Below are 27,793 nucleotides of genomic sequence, written 5' to 3' on the forward strand. Positions count from 1 at the left end.
AAATTATCAATAAATTCTTCTGAGACATCTGATCTACTTAGTGGTAAGTTGTGGTTAGGTTGGATTACATAAGGTTAGGTTAGGACCGAGACATGACCTAAATATTTGTTATATGAGCGCAATTTGTTGAATAGAATTTAACTTTTGAATTGTAACATAGTAGTTTTATGACACAAAAGGTCCTTAGTTGAGATGTTACAATATGTTCTATTCCGTCATGTTGTACTGTAATAATATAAAGTTATAATAATTATAATAAACAATTACTGTTTACAAGTAGTGATATTTTATCCTAAATTTCATATTCTACGGGTAGACATACCCATTATAGAAACATTTTTAATCGGGAATGAACATAGTTAAGTTTTTTAAAAAACTGTTAGAGACGAATCACTATTACTAATCAGAGAAGTATACTATTTTCTATAATCAATGTCAACAGAAGTCACCTATCATCTTACAAAACATCCAGCTGAACCTATAAATTATTTGTGTTTATGTAAAATAAACGGAATTTGAAAATTGAGAACAAAGCGAATGTAAACCCTAATTTTGGTACTGCTTTCTTTGGTAATAAATCCAGAATTTATCATAAACTTAAATGGCAACCATTGAAAGCAGCCGGTAAATTTTCTTAGGTCAATTTTGAAGAGGAAAAATCCTTAGTTCTATTGGGTACGTAGATATACAGTTTAAGTTTGGGTAAATAAAATAAAAGCATAATTCTATTTTCCAGTTACACAAACATTATTTATTTACATTGGTTTTATTTTAAAGGTGACAGGAAATCACAATGATTTCTCTATGGTACATACATCTTTAAGTTACATAATACAATTTAAATTCGCAATTCTGTTACTACTCCTCTCTCAAAAGTGTTAAGGAGAAAATATAATATTGAGAGAAACAAGAGAAACCCAGACTAATCTACAGACGCTGTAGAGTTAACTATGCAAACATTCTTATTGCTTTACAACTTCTTGAACAAGCTACTTTCAATAAAACAACACCAATACTTCATCATCTGTTGACGATGTTACGGAATTCAATTTACTTAAGAAAAATATTTGAAATTATTGCAACTTAAAGTAGTACAGTATTACCTCGAAAGCAAGTTATCTGATGGGGATTATTGATTAAAATAAACGTCTTATCGAGGTTTGTAATAAAATGTTATTGCAGTCCTCGATAAGAAGTCGACCTTGATAACAAGTCGTATTTAATAATACCATTAGAGACTTCCTATCGAGGTTCTAATGTACTTTGTATGTATTGAAGACTAACAAATTTATCACATAGGAAATTATTACATTGGCTCATTTTTTGTGTGAAAATTAGAAATTTTACTAAATTATTCATGTGTAAGTCGTTAAAAAATTGCATTGGTAGTATGTAAAATTGCTAAGGTAAAAAAACTGAAATTTAAAATACAAAATAGGCAAACTAGTTTTCAAGCGTGCCCAATACTGTCACTTTGATAATTGATATCAGTCAATTTCTATAATCTATAGCATATACCAACCTTGGCCTTACTGCCTTACATTTACTCCCCAAACTATGGAAAGATATTGTCTATTGTATATAATTTGTTACAGTTTCATTGTTCAGCTTGAGGAAGGTCATTGGTTATGATTGGTACTCGTTGTTTCCTGCTATATTATTACTTTACAAGATCATATCATAGCAATATTACGTCGCAGCCATTCTCTACATAATTTCCTATGTATGTAGTAATTTGATTCTACATTGTGGACAAAAGAGGGTTTAAGTAAAAAAGATCGTACCAGTGATGTTTTCATTAAACAAAATTTCACTTTTTAGTTTTCAATTTCAATTAAACGAGCTGGTGGCCCGTCCTACGTACGGGAATCGAGTTGTCAACTAAAACGGAATAATTCAGAACATCTAGTTTACATGCATAGACACAAATGCTGGCAGTTTTAATGGGGTAGATCACCTTATAAACAAATGTAACGTGACCACCTATTTGTACATTCAAATATAGACCTAAAATATGGCGATATGTATTTTAAATCCGATAATTTTACCATAAAACAGCATTTGTGTCGATTTGAAAAATCTTGAAGTGAGATTGGCGACCGATTCACACTGGTTAGCATTGCAAATTCAAAGGAATAACACAAGTTTATTGATTCTTACAAACAAAAGGATGTATCTAGGACGTCATCTAGTTCTGATCAACAAAAGAATGTACTAATAGAGGTTTATTCAAGTAAACAAAGGAATACTTTCAAAACAACTGTAGCAAGGAATTTATCGAAAAAGGATTATATGTTACAAAGGTCTGGAGTTCACTCCAGTCCACATCAGTCAACATAGAGATATATTATAGACTGTAATCTAATTAATGAAAGAGAACACTAGAACTCTAATTTATCTTACACTAAAGACCGATATTCTAGTGAAAAAACTAGTTTTTGTAAACATAATAAAAATATGAATGTTATTTTCCATGTGTGCACTATATAAGTCTTATTCCAAATGAGGGATTTCTTTCATATATAAGGGTTGCTATTCTCAAAATATTCAGATACATAACTAAACATTACTTCCAAGTATCTGATTGTGTCTGGCAAACGTGGGACGCGACAAACTAAGGTGGACACTGTAAACACGAGGTATTTATAGAATGTTGTCTTTCTCACTTCCAGACATCTTGAGACAGTCTACTCTGACGTCAAAGTGTTTGAAAATACATCTCACTTAGTAGACATTGAGAAAGGTACGGCATTAGGTGACAGTGTAAGAAGATACTTTAGACAATGTTTATTTGTGTTAGCTCTATCTTTGTTTTAAAGACCTTCACAGAAAGAATAACTTGCAGTGAAGATAGGTTTAAAAACGATATACTTGTCGTAAGTGAAATTTAACATTCAATCATTTTTCTATGAAATGATAATTTACTACCTCTAAGGTTTGAAAAACGTCAACTTAATTATGATTGAAGGTTGATATCACTGTAAAGGTTGTCATTGGTTTGAGAATTATTGTCTGTCTGAAGGTTGATATCAATGTGAAGCTTATCATCTGATTAGCGATTGCCTGTCTGAAGGGTGATATAAATGTGATATCTGTCACCGTCATCAGATTAGGAATAGTCTGTCAGAAAGAAGAATCAATGTGAAAGCTATTATCAGATTAGGGATTGTATGTCTGAAGGATGATATCAATGTGAAATATGTCATTAGATTAGGAATTGTCTGTTAGAAAGAAGATAACATAGGAAAGCTATTATCAGATTAGGGATTGTCTGTCTGAGGGATGATATCAATGTGGTGTCTGTCATCATATTAGGAATTGTCGGTCTCAAAGAATATATCACTGTGAAAGATATTATCGGATTAGGGATTGTCTGTCTGAAGGTTGATATAAATGTTATATCTGTCATCAGTTTAGGGATTGTCTGTCTGAAGGATGATACCGTATCAATGTGGTATCTGTCATCATACTAGGAATTGTCGGCCTCAAAGAATATATCACTGTGAAAGATATTATCGGATTAGGTATTGTTTGTCTGAAAATTGATATCAATGTGAAGGCTATTATCAATTTGTCTCAAAATTGATATAAATGTGAAAGTTATTGTAACTTTTTGGATTATCCGTGTGAAGGTTGGTATCAATTGTGAAGGCTGGAATCACTATAAAGGTTGGTATCAATGCGGGGATCAGCTGTGGAAGGACTGTCAGATATTTATCAGTTGATAAGTTGCACGAAAGTTCGCGTGGAGGGAATATGCCTCATTTCTCTTATGAAATACCTTTTCTGTTTTACATTTTTAACGTCGTAAATGTACCATTGGATCACTGTAACATTTAAACACATAAAAATATTTAATAAGTGATTGTATTTTAGTTATTTGGTTTTATTTTTAAGCTATGGATAGTAAAGACAATTATGTTGAAGTAAGCTCTGTTTTTTTTTTACCCAAACTATCAATACTACTGAAACTGTATAAAAGCTTGTTTTTGAGAAGAAAATATTTATATTCGTCAACACTACGTTTATTTATATTATTATGTCACATAATACTGTATATTGTACTAATATAGTTTTCGAATTCAGTATTCGGTGTATGGTTATTGACCTCTAATATGACTTCTCAATTTTCAACATTATGAATGGCATTATTTAAATGTTGCACCCATTATTCCGTAATTTAATACCGATAGTGTATGTAGTATATTTGACTACTACTATTGATCAGTACCCAAAAGTCAATGGTAGAGTATGTTGTTGTAGGAGGGTAAAAATAGTTGTGCTATTACGAAAGTTAATTTATTGATTACCGTCACAAACCAGTCCCAGAATATACTCTGGCTGTTAAAGTCAACTTTTATGGCTGAGAATTTACAACTTGGCTGTAAACTCTAGCTAGAGTAGTTTTGTTCACAGGTGTTATTTGCTAACAGTCTCAAAAAGATAGAACAATTTTAATGAGATATTCTTAGCTCTCAGTTTTTATAAAAACTATTTTCAGTCAATCTGTATTTTGATAAATCTGTTTTATCTGTTTTTGAAATTTGAAAATTGTTGTACACAACCATTGCCTTGATATTTTGTGAATAATTCTCATCAAATTGTAAAATCAGAAACATTGGTTCATGATTTAGGTCAGTATTTTAAGGTGCTGATGTCGACTCGACTTAAAAAAAATAGCTTCATGGTAAATTGCACAGTGTATGCCTTAAACAATGCTTGTTTGTAAGCAGTTGTTTACAAATATCTCAATTTATTCATTCTTAAAATGTAGAAACTTATTAACCAACAAATAAGGTTACAATATTAACGCATTGAAGTTTGGCCGGATGTTAAACTACATCCAGTTCATCCATGATTATGATGGATCCACGAGGTTAGTTTAATCCATGACAAGACTTAATTACCCACAAGCCTGAAGAGCTATCAGCTGAATTATTTAACAAACGATGTTCGCCAAACAGCTGATTCATTGGCGGCCTGATGTTAACAATGATTTCCCATGTGGCTTCGATGTTTTACGCTCAAATGGTACTGCAGTAAATACATGCCTCAATCGATATATTTAGAGGTTTTAGGACATTCTCGTTATTACTATTATGTACCCTTTATCTTATAATTTGTGTTTTGATCTTGATTCTACCGAGATTGAAAATTTCCTTCCGTCGCTGAAGGACGGAAAGAACCGTCTCGGCCAGTCGTTTTTTAACTGTACATTTATTCAACATTTATCCCTTAACTGTACTTAAGTGATACCCATCCTTAATATTTTGAGACGTATTCGCACATCTACTGTACTTGAAAATACCTTTAATTTGACACATCAAACGTTGAAATCTATCCAGCCGTTTTCAAATTATAACTCCGAAAAGAAAACTGCTTGCACATATGCAATATTACGTAGTCATGTATTAACGATTCGAGGCTACAACCTGACGTCCTAGATGTGAAACAATAAAATAAAGCCAAGCAATGCTAACTATAGTTTTTTTTAAGAGCTACGCCCTAGAATGAAGGGGGGGGGGCAATAATAGTGACAAAGAGAAATTGAAAATCTAAAAATAAACCACGCAGTTGCCAAAATGTTGTTTACACCTTGATGTCGCAGTTTTGTGGCAAAACGTTGGATTTGGATTGGCACAAAGGTTTAGCCCTGGGCACGCTTCCAAACGGTTTTTGTTTCATCTGGTAAAGATTGTGTTTTCCAAGTTTGTTAATGCTGAAACCGTTAGTTTGTTAGTTAGTACTTTGAAAAAAGTTGTTTGTTCTATTGAAAAACAATTAGTGGAATGATAAAATTTGGAAATGAAATGCTATCTTTTTGAAATGAGCTAATGATTGTTATGTTTAACTAGTAAATTTAGCCTTTACTTTAATTGGATTTAATTCATGAAAGTTGCTTTGGGTATGTCCCACGAGTACTAGGTATGTCCTATACCCAATTATTGGATCATAAATAAATTGAATGTTAATTGATTCAAGCAAACACTATGCTTAAATCGTCAAATACCATGATATATCATAGTAGAATACATGTTGATATGAGGTCAAATCAAATTATTACAATCACAAATTTAAAGTCAAAATGTTGCTCGAATACATAACCAAACATGCTCTGACAGAAGTAATACTTGCTAAGTTTTTATATACTGAACTCTTTTGTCCTCAAAGATGAAACTTTCCGCGCCTAATAATCAATTAATTTTAAGAGAGTTAGCTTAATTTAACAAAAAACTATGACGAAACACAATAAGTTAACATAAAATTTGTTATTGAATAATTAATTAGGCTCGTGCTACATTGTTAGCTACCATGCTTCCTTACTCATTTGACAGTTTCGTAAAGTTTTCACAAAACAAATTACTAATACTAGAGTACATATTGCTCGAAATCGAGCAATCGCAAATAAGTAAAGGAGTCATTTAAAAACAAAAACAAATAACTTATTTAAGAACAAATATAAGTAATAAATTTGGATGAGTTTAAATAAAAGGGTCAACTCAAAGATTACGTAACTAATGATAATACTCACAATGTACTCAACAGATCAATATAATTAACATTTCTTGTAAATATTTTATTTGATCTGGCTTTTAGTGTATTGTACAAATGTTTCCCACTTCAATAGGTTGCCCATGTTGGTCTTTGTCAATGATAATGTAGTCTGCATGGTATCACCCATTGTCGGCGTTTTTAATTTCAGTCTTTATTTTAATAGCCAAATAACTATTAACTACCTGATTTTCTGCATAACCTCTCTGTAAAAATTTTAAAATAATTAAATTATGTTCTTCTCACTTTTAATTTCTGACAACAGCTGTTTCATAACAATTTTTTTTTTTAATCTTATGAAGAAATACGAAACTTAAATACAAATCTTAACCCCAAGGCCTCACTCTAATTATTTCCCTAAAAGAAAGATTCCTGCACAAACTCACGTTACGCTCTTTCCGATGACACCAAAAACATGTCAATCGGTTCAATAGTTTCGGATTTTTTGTCACAAAAAATCTGCTTGTGTATTAAATTAGTATAGATATTTGTTATTGTAGCTATATCTATACTGTACACTGTATACTGTATACTATACACAGATATATACTGAATTTCCGTTTTCGTTCTAAGATCGGTGCTTGATCACTGATACGCTGCTTTTAAAGTACATCTATTTTAAAATGCTTCTCAAGCATATAACCCACATGTTTCCGTTTGGTTTCAAACCACAGCAACTATTACGATGTGAAAGGCAGGACTTAAGGGCTAAAGAAAAGAAAAGCAAGATTGCTTCTTGCTGATGAAAAATTCACAGTTGGATTAAGGTGGGGAGGTAGGAAGAACGGTTTGGCAAGATGCCAGTAGCCTTATTGCATTGTCACTAAGGTCCGGATGGTGACTCTTATCTGGGTAGGAAAACCGTCAAAACGAGAAAGTAAATTATAATGTCATCATCTGTACTGATACGTTCTGAATAGACAAATACACTATTTTTAACGTTGAGCGTGCTTTGCAACAAGATGAACCGATAGATGAAAAAAATACAAATTATTTAAAACCGCTACTACTACCTTAGCATATAGATCTGTAGACAATTCTGTATATTCTGCATATAAGTCTGTATATTCTGTAACCAATTGCTAAACGTTATAGGATTATTAAACGATCCACTTAGTTTTACAAATCTAGTTTTAAAAATAATGGTGCTAAAATAAGCTAGCTTGCAGGTAATGAATTTGCTTAAGTAGACATCTCATTTACGTGAACCATATTTATCATTGGCTTTGGATACTTCAAGTAGACATCCCATTTATTTTAACCCGAGTCTATTAAAAACAATCAAATCATGGTAATATTTCTCAAAAGTTTTGAATTAAAATGCTTGCTCCGCTCAATTTTGCAAGCAGACAACTGCATTGTATGCATAGTAATAATCTAAACTTATTTATAGCAAATCTGTTGTTCTACACATTTTCATCTGACAGTTTATTATCATCTCTCTCATTATTTTAAACAAATTTGAAAGTAAAAGTATAGGAAAAGTTCGACTCGGTTTTTTTTATCAGAGTTCAATACACTCTGGAATTGTTTTTATCACTGTGGACTCAACTAAACATGAACTGTCTTGGTGTCGGAAGTCAGCAGACGTCACGCAAAAGTTCGTGTCTGCATGATCACATGATCCGCTGCATGACACCCAGATCACAATAGTGTATTTATACATTGGTGCTATGTACTAAATTAATATTGCACCAACTTTCCAAATTGGAATATCAGTTTTGTATCCTGTTTAACGTAGGACAATATGATTTAGACCGGAACCAATCTATATTATAATTTCTAAAGTGCTTTTTTTGTCGATACGCCATAACTTCCTATTACTTAACCAATTTTTATAAATTAGATGTCTTTTTAAAGTTTTTTTTTACCCACTACATGGATGCAATACTCCCTTGTATGGATTAACGTCCGCACGAGTGAGTACTACGACTATCCGCAGTACTATACTGATAATTAGACCAATTCGTATATACCAAGGCAAAAATTTTGTTCGGATTCCACTATAAACTGTAGGTCCCTTAGTTGCCATTGGCTGTATGGGCTATTAATTAACAGCTGTGTCTAAGGATTATGTCGGCCTTATTCACTAACAAGACTACAAGATCGCGCCACTCATCCTACACTCATCTCCATACTTCATACTCATTCATACTTGGTTTAAAATACCTAAATTTTATGGTCGCCATTTTATTGAAAAGTATTTAAAAAACAGTACGCTTGTAAAGGGTTTTGTCTCTTATAATGATAAGAAGACGTAACACTTTGTTGTACCAATACCCATATTTTTTTGTATCTCTTTAGGGGTTTTAACGATTAACTAGTATACATAAAATCATAAAACTTGTGAAAATCTCCCGCAAACAATATAAATCAAAATGAGATTACGGTGACCCTGACCAATAGTAAACGCCAATGATATATTGTATCAAAAACAAAATGTAAAGTGCTTGTCGCGTTTTGTTTTATTCATTACACAAGGTAGCCAAGCCGTACATTAAATTTAAACCCGGGCATAGGTCCAAGTGTTGTATTTATGGCGGAGGATATTACAGAATTCACAAGTCCATAGCAATACTGCCAGAAAAGTCAGCCAGAAGTTGTATAGATCGTTAATGTTCTCGTATAAATTGGTCCTTACGAATAGTTTTAAGTGTGATTCCGTACGTTGCTAAATTGTATTTGAAAATAAAATGGCGTGCAACATGTTTGATAAAGGTGCTAAACTACCCCGTCACAGCAAACCTGCTGCAAAATTACGATTTCTTTATTGAGTCGTATTAGATTCGTGCTTAAAGTAAAGTTATACTTCGATTTATGCCAAGTATAATTTAAATTGACTGAGTACTTGGGTTTTAAACTTCCATGAATATAACAACATTATTATTGCAATTATGTTAATGATGTCAGTAGAGTACAGGCTTTAGTAGTTTTGAATTTGTAGCACATATATGATAGTCTTGCCAACTTTGAACTTAAGGCTAAATACTATACCTGTAGTACAGTAAATACTATAAATATAGGATTACATAAATCTATATTAGAATTAGTTTTCTCAGACTGCCCAATATATTTTCAGTAAAGGAAGTAAGTGTTACATTAGAAAATATTTTCTAGACTCTGAATTACTTGTTTATACGCAAATTTAAAACACCTGCATAAAGTAGTCCTTTGATGTTAATTTCAGTTCCCACACCATCTGGCTTACTGAGTCAAATAAATCACTAAATTTGAATAATTTCGTTGTAAGCCTAATGGTGGTTCAATAGCCAAGACCTACATATTATGGGAATTGAACCATTTTGAGATTAAGTTTTATTCGTCGAATTAACTGAAATGGGTGATCTTGGAGTTATAGTTGGGTTAATTACACTAGGCAGTGACAGCAATAGATAGTAGATAGTAGATAGTAGCTAGATAGTAGGCCTACTGTATATTACCATTGACTATAGTCAATGATATTACTAATCTCACTGTAACAGTACCGGTACACATAAATGGCTGCAGTTGCTCATAGTCGCCTTGCTCATCGATGCAACCGGCTATACACGGCTGTAGCCGAATTGCTGTAATTGCGCCGGTACATCTATTAAATTTATTTTACTCAAGTGCTGTGATTATTACCGGCTGGATATAATATTAGAAGTCGCCCAGTGGTCGAAAACTCGACCAAAAATATGTAATGTACAGACTTCTCTATTTGTAAACCACGCTGTAAATAAAACATGTAATTGGACTTTCTCCCATTTGTTTTGATTTTCTGTTTATATGTACCCGTATGACAACCCATAAAGTCCATGTTAATTATTTTAAATTTTTACGTTTTTAATAGGTACCTATTTTATATTTATTTATTGTGCTTATTTTGATCCTGTTTTAATTTATAAAGGGATTCTGCACATCTACAGGAAATATCTTTCTCATAGTATGCGTAGAGTTTTCCTGCGATGCACACGAGCTAAAAAAAAGGTTTTCAAGAAACATGCTTGCCTATTAATAATTAAAAAGTCATCGGAATAAAGTCCCAACCTGGTTCCCCGTGTCCCGTATGGGTTTTAGGTGTGAACACACTCCGTTCCCGTCTGGGTTCGAGCATTATGTATTTATCCCACAATAAAATATATGGGAAATAATTATTAGTATTATGAGTTACATCCACAAAACGAGTAATGAATACATTTAGAAGACATACTGTAGCTTGTGGAAATTTCTTGAAGAATTCAGTTATGAAATCGTTTACAGAACAGAGAGGAAACTAGCATTTCGCCTTGGCTTTTAGAAGAGAAGTCGTCATAATTTGTCTCATTACTTATACACAGTCGATGAAGTGACGGCCTGGCCTGCTCTGAGGCCATTCTTGAATAATGTATTTTTTGGCGAAACACGTCCGCCTTTCCTCCTTTACCGCCTACACTTTAATCAAGTTCTTGTTTTTGTTAACCAGTCATTTCACCAATTATTCTACACAATTTCACAACGAAGTTTAGACTACAAAAGTTTATAATTTTCATGTTTTGGCCAGTGTTAGGATAAGAAAGATCACTAAGTCACAAAAATTTGCGCTCTTATAAAATTCCTACTGTTTTATTTTTTATAGTTTAACTAGCTGGCCCGACAGACGTCGTCCTGTCCTAATGTGGTTTTATGTCAAATGCTCGTTAATTTCAAGATGAGCTTGTTCGCATGGCTCAATCACGTCCTTGTTGAAGTTCGTTCGCTACGCTCACTCATCTTTAAATTGGAGCTCGTTCGCTGCACTCATTTGCTTTCAGGTTAGCTTGTTCGCATCGCTAACTCGCCTCCAGGTTGAAGTTCGTTCGCTACGCTCACTCACCTTTTCGTTGAGCTGTTGTCATAAATTTAAAAAAATTATAGTGCTGCACCCTGTTGCTAAACCTATTAACTTGTTAATGCTATTGAACATCACAGAATCAAAGTGTTTTGTTGAACCAGCTGTTAAGATTCTTTAATTCCATTTAAATATGAGTACTCATAAGCTTAACATGGGAAACTACAGAGCCACTCGGGCGGAGCCCTTTTGACGGATCTGCACCAAACTTCACACAAACCATCCTTGAATAATGCTTAATAATGCCTTTACGTTTCATTACAATCCGTCGAGCGGTTTCGGAGTCCATAAAGGACAAACAAACAAACATACATACATACATACAAACAAACATACATTGGATTTTAGCGAATTTCCCATATAGGGAATAAGCTATTACCGTAGGTCTCATGGTAAGACCTAGACCCGGGACCGATTTACATTTTTGTTTTGAGGTCCCCAGAGGCCAAAAACACCATCCGTTCAAATTCATATATATATATATATATATATGTATATATATGTGTGTCCGTTAGCGCGATAACTCGAGCAAAATTGATCCGATTTTGATGAAATTTGGTACAAACGTGTAAACCTACATTTATTCGAACGAGTTCGCGAACCAGCATAATCGGACTATGGGATCAGGGGTTTATGGGGGGTTTTATGGGGTAAAAATGGGTTTTTCTCATTTTTGACCCTAAAAACTTTAAATTTCTAAATTTCTCTCTAGACCATTTTGAAGAGCTTAAAAAAACAAATAATTTAGTATATTGAAGTGTTTTTGAATGTTCATTGACTACGGAGAAAATTAAAAAAATTGTAAATTTAAAATTCCCATGTTATTCTTATGGAGACTAAATAAACTGTTCTAGTTTGCTTGTTTATGGATATATTTTAATCAAATTTGGCAATTTGGTTTATTTCATACTAAGCTATCAATATTTCAATTGAAAAAAACACACCTCAACATCTTCCCCGTAGCAGCAAACCTAACTACTCACTAAAATTAATGTTATTTAAATAGGAAATAAATCTGAAAATTTATAGGGAATATTTTAGTAGAAATCAAGCTGGGTAAATGGAAATTCGCTTAGTATGCAGGTTTGCTGCGACGGGGGTATTATATATATAGACTATTTAATCTCACCATCTTATCATAAACTATAACATATTTAACGTCAACAAGAAGGAGTATTATAGTTCTGAATTTAAAAAAAATATATAATTTTGTTGGTAGAGTTCTCTATTAGAGGTTTACTTTATACGTCCTCTATGAATGATGAAACTGACAACATGGCCAATATAAATTTTCTTAAGCATCTAAAGATTGAAACCCCTGTTTATAAACTGGTGGGAAACATACCTAAAGATTATCTTCAGCTGATTCGTAAGATCTACAATAAAGTATGTCTAAATACATCACAATGAATTACTAAATTTCCATTTGAAGTTGTAGTTTTAGAATTTGATAAGTTTAAAATAACTTAGTAAAAGTTTAGTTCAACTTTAATGTGTCAGAAACTTGTAAAGTTCTTAGCCCTTCACTCAAAGAGTCTGATTGACTTAACATCAATTGTTAAATAGTTTTTCATTTGAAGTAACTCTTGCTAACTTTTTACTCCCACTAGACATGCAATACTTAAAGCAGTCGTTAAAACTTGTACCATTGACTATTGGATTCTGAAGTTGTATCCTTGAACTAATAAGAAGTTTTCAGCCAAATGTCTGTACTATATGATTATTTAGTCTTCATTGTTTAATTCTACAACCAAAAATCTCAGCTGGTGAAGAGAACAGCTGTTTCTTTATTTGTTTCGTTATTGAGAATAGTCAGCTGATTAAATCCTAGACACAATATCAACAATAATAAGCGGCATCAGTATACTTTCTACAATTGGCTTGTCAACAACCTTTATCATGGATAAGCGGTGGGAGTAACGATAATATTGAGAAAATAACATGAGTTTTAATAACTTTTGAACAATAATTTTTACGGTTAAAGGGGTTGTACAGTTATGTTTAGAATTATAAGAACCGTAACATACTAAATCTTAGCCAAAAAGCAGTTTTTTTTATCCAATCTTCCATCGTTATATGAATTTTTTATAGAAAAATCATATAGTTAATAGGTTTTGTTTACCGTAATTTTTACATCAGTTTTGTTTAGAGTTCAAAGGACTACAAATTACAAAATTTTATTCAAAATTCTTCGAGCCATTTTTTAGAAAAAAAGAAAGATCTTTGGGTTAAATTATGAGTTATTATAGGAAAATTGCCATTAAAAATTATAATAAAAACAAATAAAACCCCAAGAGATACCATGGATTAGCCACATGGATTTTTGCGTTATTTTAGGAGTTGTTATAGGAAAATTGCCATTAAATATCATAATAAAAAATAAATAAAAAGATACCATGGATTAGTACCCACATACGAAATGTCATCAAAACTGGACCACATGTGTAGTGTGTAGCTCTGTTACACATGCAAACACACAGACATGACTTCGAAAACCTTTTTTGGGGGTTCAGGGGGGACCCAAAACAGCCATATCCACCAAAGATTATAAACTCAAAATATTTGCCAAAAACAATATTTACTCTATATATTATGTATAGGGGGAGAAACTAATAAGAAAAATAAGAGTCAATTATTAAACAATTAATTCTCTATATAAACAGGACAAATACTTTTAAATTTAATCAGCTGATCGTTAAGCCTAAGGATGATAAAACGATAAGAAGTAGGTCTATGTTTAATCTGTGAGTAAGGATTGCTGCATTACATATCCACGAAGTAAAGTTACTTTGTGATAAATGTCGTGTAATTTAAGTGTAACTTACCGCAAATAACAGGTTACCAAACGCAGTGGAGCTGAGGCGATGCCGCATAGTAACAATTCTAAGGTCATTGCCCTTTTCGAGTTACAAAAATGCCTAATGTAAACAAACACGCAATTCAGTCCTCCGTCTCGACCCTACATTACGTCATCGATATTTTCTGCCAACATCTAAAAACGCTAACTGTGTATGTTTTTTATCAAATATACTGTAATTTAAATTTAAATAAGTATACTTTAAATTGAAAACATCCCTTATATGTTATCCATCTTAGCATGAAGCCCTAAAAATTATATTACTAGCTGAGACTCAAGATTTAGTACTATTTTGGAACGTGTTCAGAATCAGAGGGTTTTATTTCCTCAAAAGAAAAACACATTCTAGGGAAAATGTAAGATATCATTTCCTTTTCCACACTCTGACTTATGGGGGTGCAGCAAAATCTTATAACGCAAACATATATTAATCCAAAATATTTGGGAATATTTCAAATATTGCATTTACAACCATTTAACCATGTATTTATGGAATTTAAAAGTAAAAATGGTTGTTGTTTAGTCCCATCCCTAATAAAATTATAAATAGAATACTATAATACACTCAACAATCAATTTTATTACAAACATTTTGACGTAAACTAATATATATTTTTAATTTGTTTTCTCCATTCAGTTTAGCCTGGTTATTGTAATTTCATAAATGTTCAGAGATAAAATGAAATATCCCTGAGTATAGGTTATAACGATGCTATGAGATAACAATAACAATCAACTGTTACTGCTAATATGAGTATAATAATTGGAAAAACGGGAATCCATTTGCAATAATCGAGTAGAGACATGCGCCCATCAGAAATCGAGAAAATTAGTAGGCCTACCAACGTGATGCGATAACATTCAACTTAAACGTCATTAAACTGTTTGTATTAGTTTAATTGAAAATATTCTAATACAAATTGCTTGGTAAATAATATATTTAGAAATAGTAACTAAATATTTTTGTATGAATAACATATTTTATATCAGAATGTTGGGTTTAAATTATAATTAGCAGTTTTACCATAGAGGTATGGACGTAGATTACAACAAATCTATAAGACTAATGCAAATAATAGCTAGGATAGCTAGGATATTAGTGTTCTTACTGTTTTCCATAACCAATGGAAAATTTACGTTTGTCCTATAGAATAGATGTAAATTTTAAGTCTTACCAAAAAGTCCATGTGATTTGTTTCAATCAGCTGTTTAAATATAGCATTTTAAAACTTAGTGAGAACAAAGTAAACAGTGTGAATGTAAACAGTTTAGTTATTCTTGTCGTTGCCATGGGGACCAAATATTCACTTTCCTAAACCCCACCTTCTTACCTCTGTCCCAAGTTAAAATACCTTTTTTGGTATTTTTGGTTTTAGAACGACAATAATCTACAAAACCCCATAGTACAGAAGAAATTTTCCTGAGAAATTTTATCTCAGATCTTTAAAGGCCTAAAATTGAACCCTCAAATCAAAATATTAATTTTCACAAACCTATGATCTCGGTTCAGTTTTCTTTGGACGAAATTTCAGCCAATAACTAGACAGACCCCTGTCATGTTCATGAAAGTATATATTAACCTAAACTTGGACAACTGATGCATTGGTTTTCCCTTGACCTTTATCTTTTGGATGTACAGTACTACCATAAAATACGGAATACCGAACAGCTCATGTCAGTACAAAATAATGTTACGACGAATTTTGAGACGTTAGACTAAACGTCTACGCTCACATACTAAATCTTGTCATGACCATGGTCACACATTTATAATCTGAGGTAAGCAAAACATTGCCACGTTTCTAGAATATCTGTCCATTACTCTGTTAACAAGCCTTGTTTTGAAAACAGCTAACAAGTGTCTCAAAGGTTGTTTTGATTAAGAGATCTTGAATTTCATAGTTACAAAGACTGACTTGAAATATGAAACATAAAGGGATTGTAGAGTAAACGAACCCTAGGATAGCGTTGTGTTTTATAATTATATCATTAAGGATGTATTCTGTTCCAATCGTTATGGTACGTAAAAGCTAAAGAGAGCCAAAATCGGATTTTAGTGTAAACCTTGAAATACGTTGAGCTCTGAAATACTCGGGATTAATCATGAACGGTCTAATATGAACCATGAACTAGTTTTCCATGGAGTATTTGACGTATTTGTCTTGAAAATTGATAATGTAGGATAAACCAAGAAAAACCTAATTCGAACCAAAAGGAACCATCAGAAACTGAGTACGTTCAAACTGAAAAATCTTTTTTAGAGTCATCCTTCACATCCTAGGACGCTAGTTCTAGCCCGGAACTGTTTAACACTTTACTTCAGGCTAGTCCTAGAGCAGGGATACGGTTGGTATGAATTTAAGACCAATTTAGAAATGTATATGTATGATTGTGTCCAAAACAATCGATTTTTAATACAAAAAGTCGCCAGCATAAATAACCAGCATTCACGTATCAAATGTAAAACTAAGAAAATTTTTAAATAAAATTAAAAACAATTAAAATCTTGTATGAAACAAATAACAACTTATTCTTCTCCTAATGTTTTCAACCAACAAACTAAATTTAAAATCGATTCAATCAACAGATGTTTAAAATAACCATTTTGTTTCTACCAATAACATTTTAACATAATGAAGTCAGTTTACTGGATTAGTAATAGAGCCAAACAATTCCTGATAGGATTCAGGATAACCTAAATACCCGTGTAGCGAGAAACCCCGAGCAATAAAGCAATTTAAGTTGGTAATTGAAAAACAAGACTTACAACATCGCCAATACAGGCTGCAGAAGAGCTGCAGGGACCAATTAAAACTTGTATTTTATCTGTCTGTCGGAAGGTATGTTGTGTGACTTTATTTGTCTGATGCGACTTTTTTACCTTCTTATATTTTGCGCAATTTATTCATATTTAGTTTGACAATGCATTATTTTACGATATAATATGTCGACCGGAATATTTGGGACAACAAAAATATTTAAATACTCGTGTGTAAAGGTTCTTAAGCCTATCTTTAACGAGATGTATTCAATGTCCGATTTTACAGCTTACTTAAATGGATTTTCTTAACTCCAGCAGTTAAACAGAATATTTATAAAAGTAAATTAACGCTATCTTTGGTGAGGAGGTAAGACAATAAAATACGGAATACAGAAAAGCTCGTCAGCACAAAAAAAATACAACTTCGACGAATTTTATAGCTTGGTTATTCGAATCAGAGAAAACCGTTACAAACTATGTTTACAGTATTGTTAGCAAAACTCAATCGTATTATATACTTTCAAAAATTATTTTGTGTTTAATTCAATTATTTGTGGCGTAGGAAGTTGGATTAAAAGTTAAATGTACAAAAAGTTCTCTATATGCGTTGGCCTAGTTCATAATCTCCATCATACAAACTAAAGTTAGTTAGTTCGTTTTCCTTAAACTGGAACAATTATACATTTTATAAAGTAAAACAAAACCCATTTTTTATTTCAATTTTTTTATTATTGATATTATTTTAATGTTGATGGTAAAACCAGGAATTACTCGGACTTGTAATTAATAAATTTAATTTTTAACCAAAATTATGTCTTTTCCCGTTTACATACAAACGTTACCGGTTTTCCGTTGTATTTGTTAGATAATATACAATGTTGATGTAATTTAATTTACCAAGCTGTAGGGATAAGATTACTTATCACTTAAAGAGAAAAGAGATACTTTAATTACTATCTCATTTGTGACAAACCTAAATCTATTCAAAGATGCTGGAAATGGAGGAAAATCCTCATTGAACAATGTTTAATACCATAATAGATAATAAAAGGCAAAAGAACTCGAGTCAATCAAAACTCGAAATCGAAACTTTTTTCAGGTCAGTCGGATTTGAGATTCGGTTTCGATACATTAAATGTACGCAAAAATGCATAGATTTTTAGACACTTTGAGCTACCAAACCTCCCTGCGGGTTACCCTTGAACTTTAGGATATAAAAGTCTCATGTTTACGTTCCATATTGATTTTCCACTTTAGGCAAGTCACTCAATATACAGAGTACCATTACGCATAATTCATTAATTTAAATTTATTTTAGTGTAATTGCAAATGTATCAATAAGGCCTAGTGTAAATTGGAGCACGAATTAGACATATGAAACTCTATTCATGTTTGAAAGACAAGAATGAATGATATAATATCCCGCAGTAAAAATAATTTAATATCTGACAACAAAAAATATAAATATAAATTACTCTGCCTTTATGAAACAGAGCTTTGAAAACTCTCTCATACTTTTTTTTTTGAAAATGTTTGAATGAAATATTACGAATATTATGAAAATACGTTTTTCAAGGACTTTTTTTATAGGTATCTATCTACACTTTGTAAACATTTACAAGATGATGACTACTCTTAAAATGGTACATAAATAAAACTGGCGATTAATTTTGATAAGTCACCCCTGTAAAGCCGATTCGGATACGTAATAAAAATTACAACTTACTTAAAAATACAGAAGCCAATTTCCGATTAAAATTGAAACTCGGCATCTTTAGCGTGTAATAAAAACATGGAACATTTAAATTGATACAAAATACTCAGCATTAAAAGTAAGTGGTCTGGACAGTTTCTAATTTTGATAAGAAGTTCCAAAGACCTCTGAAGCTATCTAAGGTGTTATTGGATGTCTTTGAACCTATAATAGCCTCGCCTTTGACCTTAGTGTTCGCCTTATCTGGGAGATTATTGACTTGATGTTTACCCACACAACAGTGTACGGTGAGGGAAAGTATCTTTAAGTAGAGGAGAAATATTTACAAACTCATTTTATAATGAGAGGTTAAAATTTAATAGCTTACAATTATTTAGTCTCTAAAAATCTAGAAGTAAAACTATTTCCGAGAAGATTAATCTGTGGGATTTCTTTTTCGGGTTATTTTCAAATCTACAATTGAGCGAGTATTTTATTTTTTGGGTAAGTAACATCGTAATATTTTTAAGCTATCTTTGCTTAATCAGCTGTTTTTACTTAGATTCGGTAAAGTTGGGACATATCATAAAAGGCTACGCATAGTTCATCCTAATATGCAACAATATAAGGTTTCTGAGGTTAATAATAATTTTTAAATAAGTGCAGGCATATTTATTAAACTACTCTGTCAACCCCAAGGATTTGAGTACAGTAACAACCCAACTTCAAAGAAAAACAATCATACAAAGTACGAATGTATAATTTTATTGCAATTATTGATTTTTAATTGTTTTAATAACTACCGCATGAAATTAAAAATTTACAATGGTTTTTTTCACCAATAAAGAACGTGGTGGGGAGATTATTAAAAGTTCAAATAAATAGAAGTATTTTTAAAAAGGTACATGGATAAGGCAAATTTCTGGGAATTTTATCCAACTTATATTGTCACCTTGAAATGGTTACATCTATGAAATTTGTATTAAATGGCTTGGAATCAATTACTTATTCAAGGTCTTTGCTAATTAATTGCCAGTTTCAAGCACGAGCGCATGTTGAAATATCATAGAAGTTGCCTAATAACATCTGCGCTTATTTAGGTACTCATCCTAATTATTCGTTGCACTAGGCTATAAAAATTTTCATCTGGCTAACTAAAATAGAGAGAGTTTTCATATGCATAGAATGTTCCTTTAGCAAGATAGAATTATATTGTAGATAAGGGTTATGTCTTAATGTTTTTTTGTGCTGATTATTAAGTACTAACCGAATTTTTTAAGACCTGTAATACAAATTATAACCCAAACCATAGGAAAATAACTAAAATAACTGTATAGTTTTCAAATAGGCTATACATCCTCATCTACCAAAACATCCCAATTCACTAAAATATTACGATCCAGTAATTTCCTTTCAGCCGAAGAAAACACAACCTGAGACGATTTAACATTCTCCATTTATTAAAATATCATAATCTTCAATATCAATATGGACCACTCAATCAAAACAATTATTTTTATATTCAGATTATTTTGATTTTTGAATGATTAATACCTACAACTTACATAAACCGCGTTTGTGTGGTATTTTTCATATTAGGCTATTCATTATGATCCTGGTAGGCCTACTGTATTCTACAACTTTCTTTCCACACACGGAATTTTAAAGCTTAACATAAAAATATAACCAAACATAGCGTTACATAGTGTAAAACACTCAGTTTTTAAAAGTATTTGTAATAATTGTAAATTAAACCGAGTTTCCAGATTTTTACTTATGAAAGAATTGAATAACAAAACTGCAATAATTTTTTTAACGATTTATGATTTACAATATTTAAAAAAAAAATATCAACATTGTAGATCAAACCTGTTTCTAAAACTTAGAGAAAAAAGATTTTCCAAAAACTACTACGAATTTCATAGATTCTGTAGCTCTCACAACATTTTTTTGTTAATATTGGCAAATCCTCCAAATTTAACTACAGTATTGGGCCTATTTAAGAATTTTGGATCTAAAAAGTAAAAAAATACTACCTACCATAAGACTAATACAGCATAGATTTTTTTTCGTTCATTTTTGTTGATAGTGCCGCACTATTCCCAGGTACTTTTATGTAATTTAAGCAACTAATTTTTACCGACCATTTTAGTAACCGTAAAAATTAAATAAATAGGTACCACATTAAACAACTTTAAAAACTTCAAAATACAATAAAAAATGGTATATTAAATTTGTATTAAAAATGTTGTATCTACTAAAACTTTTATGAAAACTACTGCAACTTTTCATACACCTACAGAATTTAAAAACACTTTAAAACCGCCACCATATTTTTTTCTACACAAACTTTTAAAACGACTTTTCCACCAACCTGTTTTTCCGTCTTCTTCTTCCCGACCTGTAGTAAGTGTGCGATCACTTTATTTACGTCTAAAACCTGCTTGAACTTCATGTTGGACGTAGTTTCGCTTCACTTCACTACAGTTAGGTACAAACCATACTGTTCGGACAACGCTGGCTAACTGGCGACGCGACGGCAAACGTTTGAACGCGAGCGTGCGCGTTGATGCGATGCAATTCTGATAATACAAATCTCACACCACATTACCTTACAGTAGTTGACTATAGGTACACTGTTTAGATTTGTTCATGAGTAAAAATGTCATAGACCGGGAAATAACAAATGTGGCTGCACTTTAGTTTAGTCCTACATTTACTCACATACTGCAGTTTTTTAAGGTTATGATTAGTTTAGAACAGTTTCATTTTATAATCAGCTGATAGTATTAATAAATAACATATGTTCAACAAAATATATTAACCAAAGACTTTTAAATTAGTTTTAAGCAATGTGATATAGAAACACCATCGTTGTTGAATTTGTTTCGTATCGTAAAACGGTAAAACGATGACGGGCAAATGACAAATATCAATTTAATGGAAATTTAATTAAATTCACGCACAACATTGTGTTTAACTATTTCAGTAATCGCAATCTTCTTACATAGGTACGAAAAAACTTTTGCAAAACTTATGACAGCCTGAACCATTACTACTGGACCGAATCACACGCGGTTGCTACCAAATAAAAGATATTTTCCTGTAGATGTGCAGAATCCCTTTATAAATTAAAATAGGCTAAAAAATAAGCACAAAAATTAATTTAAAAATAAAACAATTACTATGGGTTGCCATCTTGGTGACGAAATAGCAACAAAATATAAACGAAATCAAAAGAAATGGAAGAAATTACAATCAAATGTTTTATTTACAGCGTGGAATTAAAATAGAGAGGTTTGCACAATACATACTTTTGGTCGAGTTTTCGACCACGGGGCGAGCTCTCGCATGTAAACTATAATGATATTTTAGTTAAAGCTGATGTTTTGATAAATAAACATTCACGGTACCACCACAAAATACTGATATTTTATTAATAAGTAGTTTTTAGTATTATTATTTAATTCATCTCAGTACAATTAAATGCGATTTGTGGAAAACAATTGTTTAAAAAAACCGTCTACCTCCATTAAGGGTGCGCTTTACCTCAGCTCGGAAATCGTAGCTCGGGCTTCAGTAGCTATAATGTAAACTTACCTTAAAATATTCATTTAGGCTAGGCCTATTCTATAAATGTTTAAAGTTAATAATTTAACAAAGATATGGATTACAAAAGGTGTTTTATTTAAACAGATGAACAATTAACATGCAATGAAAAAAGGCTTGACGTTACAATGAAAGGATTGACAATGGTGTATGGGGTTGAAATTAAATTGAAATAAAAGATAAATTTGAATAATAACTTGAAGGTTCAAAGAATTTAGATGTGATTTATCTCAGGGTGGGGTGTCGTGCTGGCTTGAATGCTAAGAATTAAAATTTAATAGTGTCCAAATAGGCCTAATTAATGTGTTAAACTTATAAATCCCAACAATGAAAAATCTAATTTTGGTGTTGTCCAAAAGGTAAGTCCAATTAGCACAAAATTTAAAAGAGTTTAAAGAAAAGTTTATACTTAATTTTGAAGATAATGATTGAGTTGAGTCCTCTTGAGGTTTAGGCTACTATATGATATAACTTGAAACTGGTCTTCTTGATAAATGAATTTGATTTAACTTAGGTAAAATTTTGATTCCTTCTTCTAACAATTTCAACTTCTCCAATGGCTTCCTTCTCTCTCAATTCCAATGTTCACATCACTGATTGTTGAACACATGGGATCACTTTCACTGCTTCTTAAATTTTGATTCCTTAAGGACTAATTTTGAAATGATATTATAAGAAATTTTGATGTATTGCAATTCTCTTACATATTTAATAAATAATTAGGTTGTGGGCGTTGTAAAAAAAAAATATAGGCTATGGAATGAATATTATTAATGATTAATTGAACATATTAATGAAATGATATAAATTAGGAAAATGAATATTATGACAGTCTTTCTGAGGAGTGATTATTAGGTGTATGAATAGAAGTTAACATAAAAAAAATTAATACTAAATAATGAATGAAATGAAATGAAATATTACAATAAGTATATCAGTAGCTATAGCTCGGGCTTCAGTAGCTATTAGTATATCAGTAGCTATAGCTCGGGATTCAGTAGCTGTCTATGTTTCACCATTGGACAGCGCTGCGAGAAGCGCTTGCAGACGTTTCCAAGATTTCTGTTTTAGAATTAACAAATAATGATAGATACGCACTCTAAACGACTTATAGACCAATCTATAGTTCTGCGTTTTTTAAATGTTCAAAAAACGTTTTTTTTTTATAAGTTAAGGCTAGTTGAAAATACCCTTTTTTCTTGTATTACAACTCAAGTTTATAAGGTGTGTATTTAAAATAATTGAAATATAGAAACAAAGAACTATAGAAAATTTCATCCTCTTTAATATGAGACCTTAACTTTGATTCTACCTTCAATGTAGCAGGTGAAAACAGAAATCTTGCAAACCCTTGCATTCGGTTGCGCGTCAGGGGTAAAGCGCGCCCTTAACAACGTTCTGTACAGTTGCGAGTTTCGGCGTAGTACTGCTTAGCGCCGTTAGGAGCGCTAGCAGTACTTTCTGGTGAACTTACGCGAGAACTACGGTATTTTAAGTAGTAAAAGTAATATTTTGAACAGGTTAACTTTACTTTTAAACCCTTTTATAATGTAGAGGTACTTATTGTGTACTATTAAACACAACTCAAAACTAATTTACATAGTAAACATTACTTATACGGTCTGTTAAAAGTAGGCGTCAGACGACAGAAAAATGGTTTGGCGTCTTCGCATATATACTCGACTGTTCTTACCATTCTTCGTACTTGCTTCGGCAGTACATATACTAAAATTGGAACGATACAGAGAAGATTAGCATGGCCCCTGCGCAAGGATGACACGCAAAATCGTGAAGCGTTCCACATTTTTTGAGAAAAATTTCCATGCATAAAAGTTAAATTACAGTAAAACACACTACATACTTTTTTAGGATTTAATAGATTTTTAATCATTATTCATAGCTTGGTGCTGTTTTTAGAATCAGGACGGATTAATGGGCTCAAATTTTAAAAGAAAGTATATTTTTAAAATGTGAAATTAACTTATTGATCGATTATTCTATGTAAACTTTTAATTTAGAATGTTTTCCTTTTCAAGCAGTTTTAGTTTAAGAGTATGAAAATTAAATTTAAAACATTTATCAACCGGTGGCTAAATGTGAATTCAATACAAACAATATTCCCGCCGCAGCAAACCTGCAGACTAAGCGAATTTCTATTTATCTTGCTGGCTTTCTACTAAAATATACCCTGAAAATTGTCTGATTTATTTTCTATTTAAATAACATTAATTTTAATGAGTACCTAGTTTTGCTGCTACACGGAACAGTTTATTTATTCTCCATAAGAATAACATGGGAATTTTAAATTGAACGGTTTTTTTCATTATCTCCGTAACCGTTAACATTGGTTAAATTTAAGTCAATGCCGTTAGGCATACAACAACGCTTCAATATACAAAATTATTTATTTTATTAAGCTCTGCAAAATGGTCTGGAAAGAAATTGTGAAATGTATTTTTTTTGTCGATAGTGGGAAAACCCAATTTTTACCTCATAAAACCCCCGTTCCCATAGTCAGATCATGCTGGTCGCGAACTCGTTCGAATAAGCGTAGGTTTACACGTTTCGACCAAATTTCATCACAATCGGTTCATGTTTTGCTCTATCGCGCTAACGGACACATACATGAATTTGAACGAAGGGTGTTTTTGGCCTCTGGGGACCTCAAAACGAAAAAGTAAATTGGTCCCAGCTCCAAGTCTTACCATGAGTACTACGGTAATGGAAACACATATGGATCTTTGCTTAGTTAGAATCAATAATCAACAGACCAACGATTAATTTACTTCTGAAAATAGAACCAGCCCTGCATTGAATCGAATAGCAACCTTCCGGTTTTAAGGCGAGCACTATGTTTCCTAAAAATGTTATACAATAGGTACTGTCATAGATTAAACATACTCCCTAAGGGAGTATGTTTAATCTATAGTACTGTATTTATATTGTAGTTTAAATGTTTCAGTGCTAAACTGAAAACATTTGTTATTATTGATCCCTAATAGTGACCAGGAGGTATCGCAGGCAAAGAAGTAGCATATTATTATATAATCTTTAAAAGCTCTTGATACTAAATAATATATTACGTCACTAGGGCCTTGAGCGACTTTTTGAGCTCAAGTTTTGAAAATGAGCGTGGATCGAAAAGACACTTTTTGCTCGTATGATGAACTATATTTTTTCATAGTGTAAGAAACTTTTAACTTTGGTCGCAGTAAAAATCGCATTCGAATATCGGTTCTGCAAACTGTATTCGATTATACGATCTCGAGCCTGTAAAATCTAATTTTCCGCTATTGGTGCGGAAAATTACTCTGTAACAGTAAGAGTATGCCTACCTGTATAACTTTCTGATAAAATAAATATCATCCGCGTTAACCTCAAATAAACGGTTGAACTTTACTTCATAAGCAGGTTAAAAGAAACAATATTTGATAGACCTAACTATAATAATAGTTTCAAATGGTGAAAAAGCAGGACTTGAAATTAATGATTCTAAGACTAAATGATAAGCAAGAAGACCTTAGGAAAGAGGATTGTCTGCAAGTTGGAATGCCTTTACATATCTGGGTACAATACTGACAGGACAAAACAGAGAAGAATTAGAAATACAGAATAGGCTGAATTTAGCAAATAAAATATTTCACGGCTGCAACAAATTAATGAATTTAAAATATTACCCCTTTCATCAAAGCTACGTTAATATAAAACCATAATCCGACCAGTAACTTTTATATGGCTCAGAATCATGATACTCAACAAAACAAAAGAAAGGAAAATAATAGTAATTTGAAATTAAGGTGTCAACAAAATGTTTTGGTCCAACACAAGACAGCGGCGATGGAGGATAAGGCATAACCAGAAATTAAAGAGATTTGTGTAAAGAAGCGGACATAGTAGGAGAAGGGACAAGATACTTAGATGGACACGTACTAAGAAGAGAAGAAAAGAACCTGAAAAACATCTTGAAAGGAAAGGTGGAAGGAATAACACCCAGGGGGACCAAGAAGTAGATGGTGGGATCAGGTCCAGCAAGATATGAGGCCCTTGGGAATTCCGGAAGATGCCGAGGACAGAGATAGATGGAGGCAATGTATTGCTGAGGCCAAGTACCATCTGGGGTAAAAATGGCCATGGCAGTAAGTAAGAAAGTAAGTAAAGTTTTACTTGAAAACTTTATGACACGAAAAAAAATATAATAACACACTTTCCCGCTCTACAAAATTATTTAGAAAAAATTGGGAAATCGTATGTTTTGAGTGTCAACCATGAGAAAAATTTTCACCCCATTTCCAAAGTCCAATCATGGTAGTTCGCAAACTCGTTTGTATTAAATTTCATCATCTGATGATTTTTACCTAAGTTATCGTGCTAAAAATTGTTTGGCCTCTAGGGACACCAAAATGAAAAATGTAAATCGGTCCCGGGTCTATGCCTAACAACGACAATATTCTTACCTATAGGAGGATATTTGCTAATATCTTACAAATACGATGATATCTGTAAAAAAAAGAAAAATATTAATTGATTTTGTCAGCGACACGACCTACATGTTTGATGTCTGTGCCCCAAGTGTCGCTGAACGTTACATATTTTCGGGCTACATCAACAAACCGATGACAAACTCTCCTCAACCCTTCACAATGAAGTGCAATCTCGGCCCTGTTTGAGAAAGTAGGTGAAAGGGTAGAATGTGCTGATTACCATCGTTGGGGTAGTCAAGGGAAGGGTAGGGAAGGGCTGACATTTGTATATAGGTCACAAGGTAGGCACACGCCCTTGCGTGCGGCTGCTCTACTTAGGGACTGGTTATCATCACAATCACTTGAAAAGGTTGCAAACTCGCGATCGGCGAATTTAACAAGTCTTGAGTAGCAAGCCGAAAATTGCATCCAAGGCCGCAAGCAGAAAATGTTTTCAGGGGCAAAGTGGTAAAATTTCCTATGGAAAATACATAATTCCACAAACAAATTTTAAAACTCTTTTTGGGCTATAAAACATAGAATTTATTTATAAATAGTTTTTCAATATTCACTTGCATTATTTTATACAAAAGGGTTTCCCATACCCCTTTTTCGCCCGTCCTACTTAACCGATTTTTACGATTGTGGTGTCATTTGAAAGCTTATGATGTAGCGCAGGGATAGATGAGTGAAAAGCGAATGTTTAGGGCTTCGCCCCCTAGCATTCAAGGCCACTGTCGAACTTAATTTATAATTGTTTTAAATTTGAAATGTAACCAAGCAGTTGATTTTCAACCACAGTCGGATTGTAAACAGGGGACGTAAAAGTTAATAAAAATTGATTTCAAGCATGCTCTTTTTATTCATCATTGAGATAGTTAAATCACTATTTATACAGGATCAATATACAATCGACATACTTGGTATGTTTTTCATCACTAGGCTTAGAGTTGTCCATGATAACTGATGAATAATAACTGTCTTACAAATCTATTATTTATATGATTTTTTC

The 27,793-nt window shown here is 32.2% G+C and overlaps 1 protein-coding gene and 1 non-coding gene across 2 annotated transcripts in view; one reads left to right on the forward strand and one right to left on the reverse strand.

Moving 5' to 3' along the window:
* The window catches only part of LOC129003936 (serine/threonine-protein phosphatase alpha-3 isoform-like), a 70,564-nt gene extending 49,319 nt beyond the window's left edge, over positions 1–21,245 (reverse strand). The window contains exon 1 of the mRNA XM_054432282.1: positions 21,087–21,245. Coding sequence (XP_054288257.1) covers positions 21,087–21,167 — 81 coding nt within the window. The 5' untranslated portion in view covers positions 21,168–21,245. The remainder of the gene's footprint in view (positions 1–21,086) is intronic.
* A 2,777-nt stretch (positions 21,246–24,022) lies between these two features.
* On the forward strand, positions 24,023–24,129 carry LOC129004525 (U6 spliceosomal RNA). The gene has a single exon (XR_008491728.1). It is a non-coding gene; the product is annotated as a U6 spliceosomal RNA (small nuclear RNA).
* Positions 24,130–27,793: the final 3,664 nt, after the last annotated feature.

Source organism: Macrosteles quadrilineatus, unplaced genomic scaffold (genome assembly GCF_028750875.1).
Source record: "Macrosteles quadrilineatus isolate MER2022 unplaced genomic scaffold, UCM_ALF_1.0 Scaffold_9__3_contigs__length_116548681, whole genome shotgun sequence".
NCBI classification, from domain to species: domain Eukaryota; kingdom Metazoa; phylum Arthropoda; class Insecta; order Hemiptera; family Cicadellidae; genus Macrosteles; species Macrosteles quadrilineatus.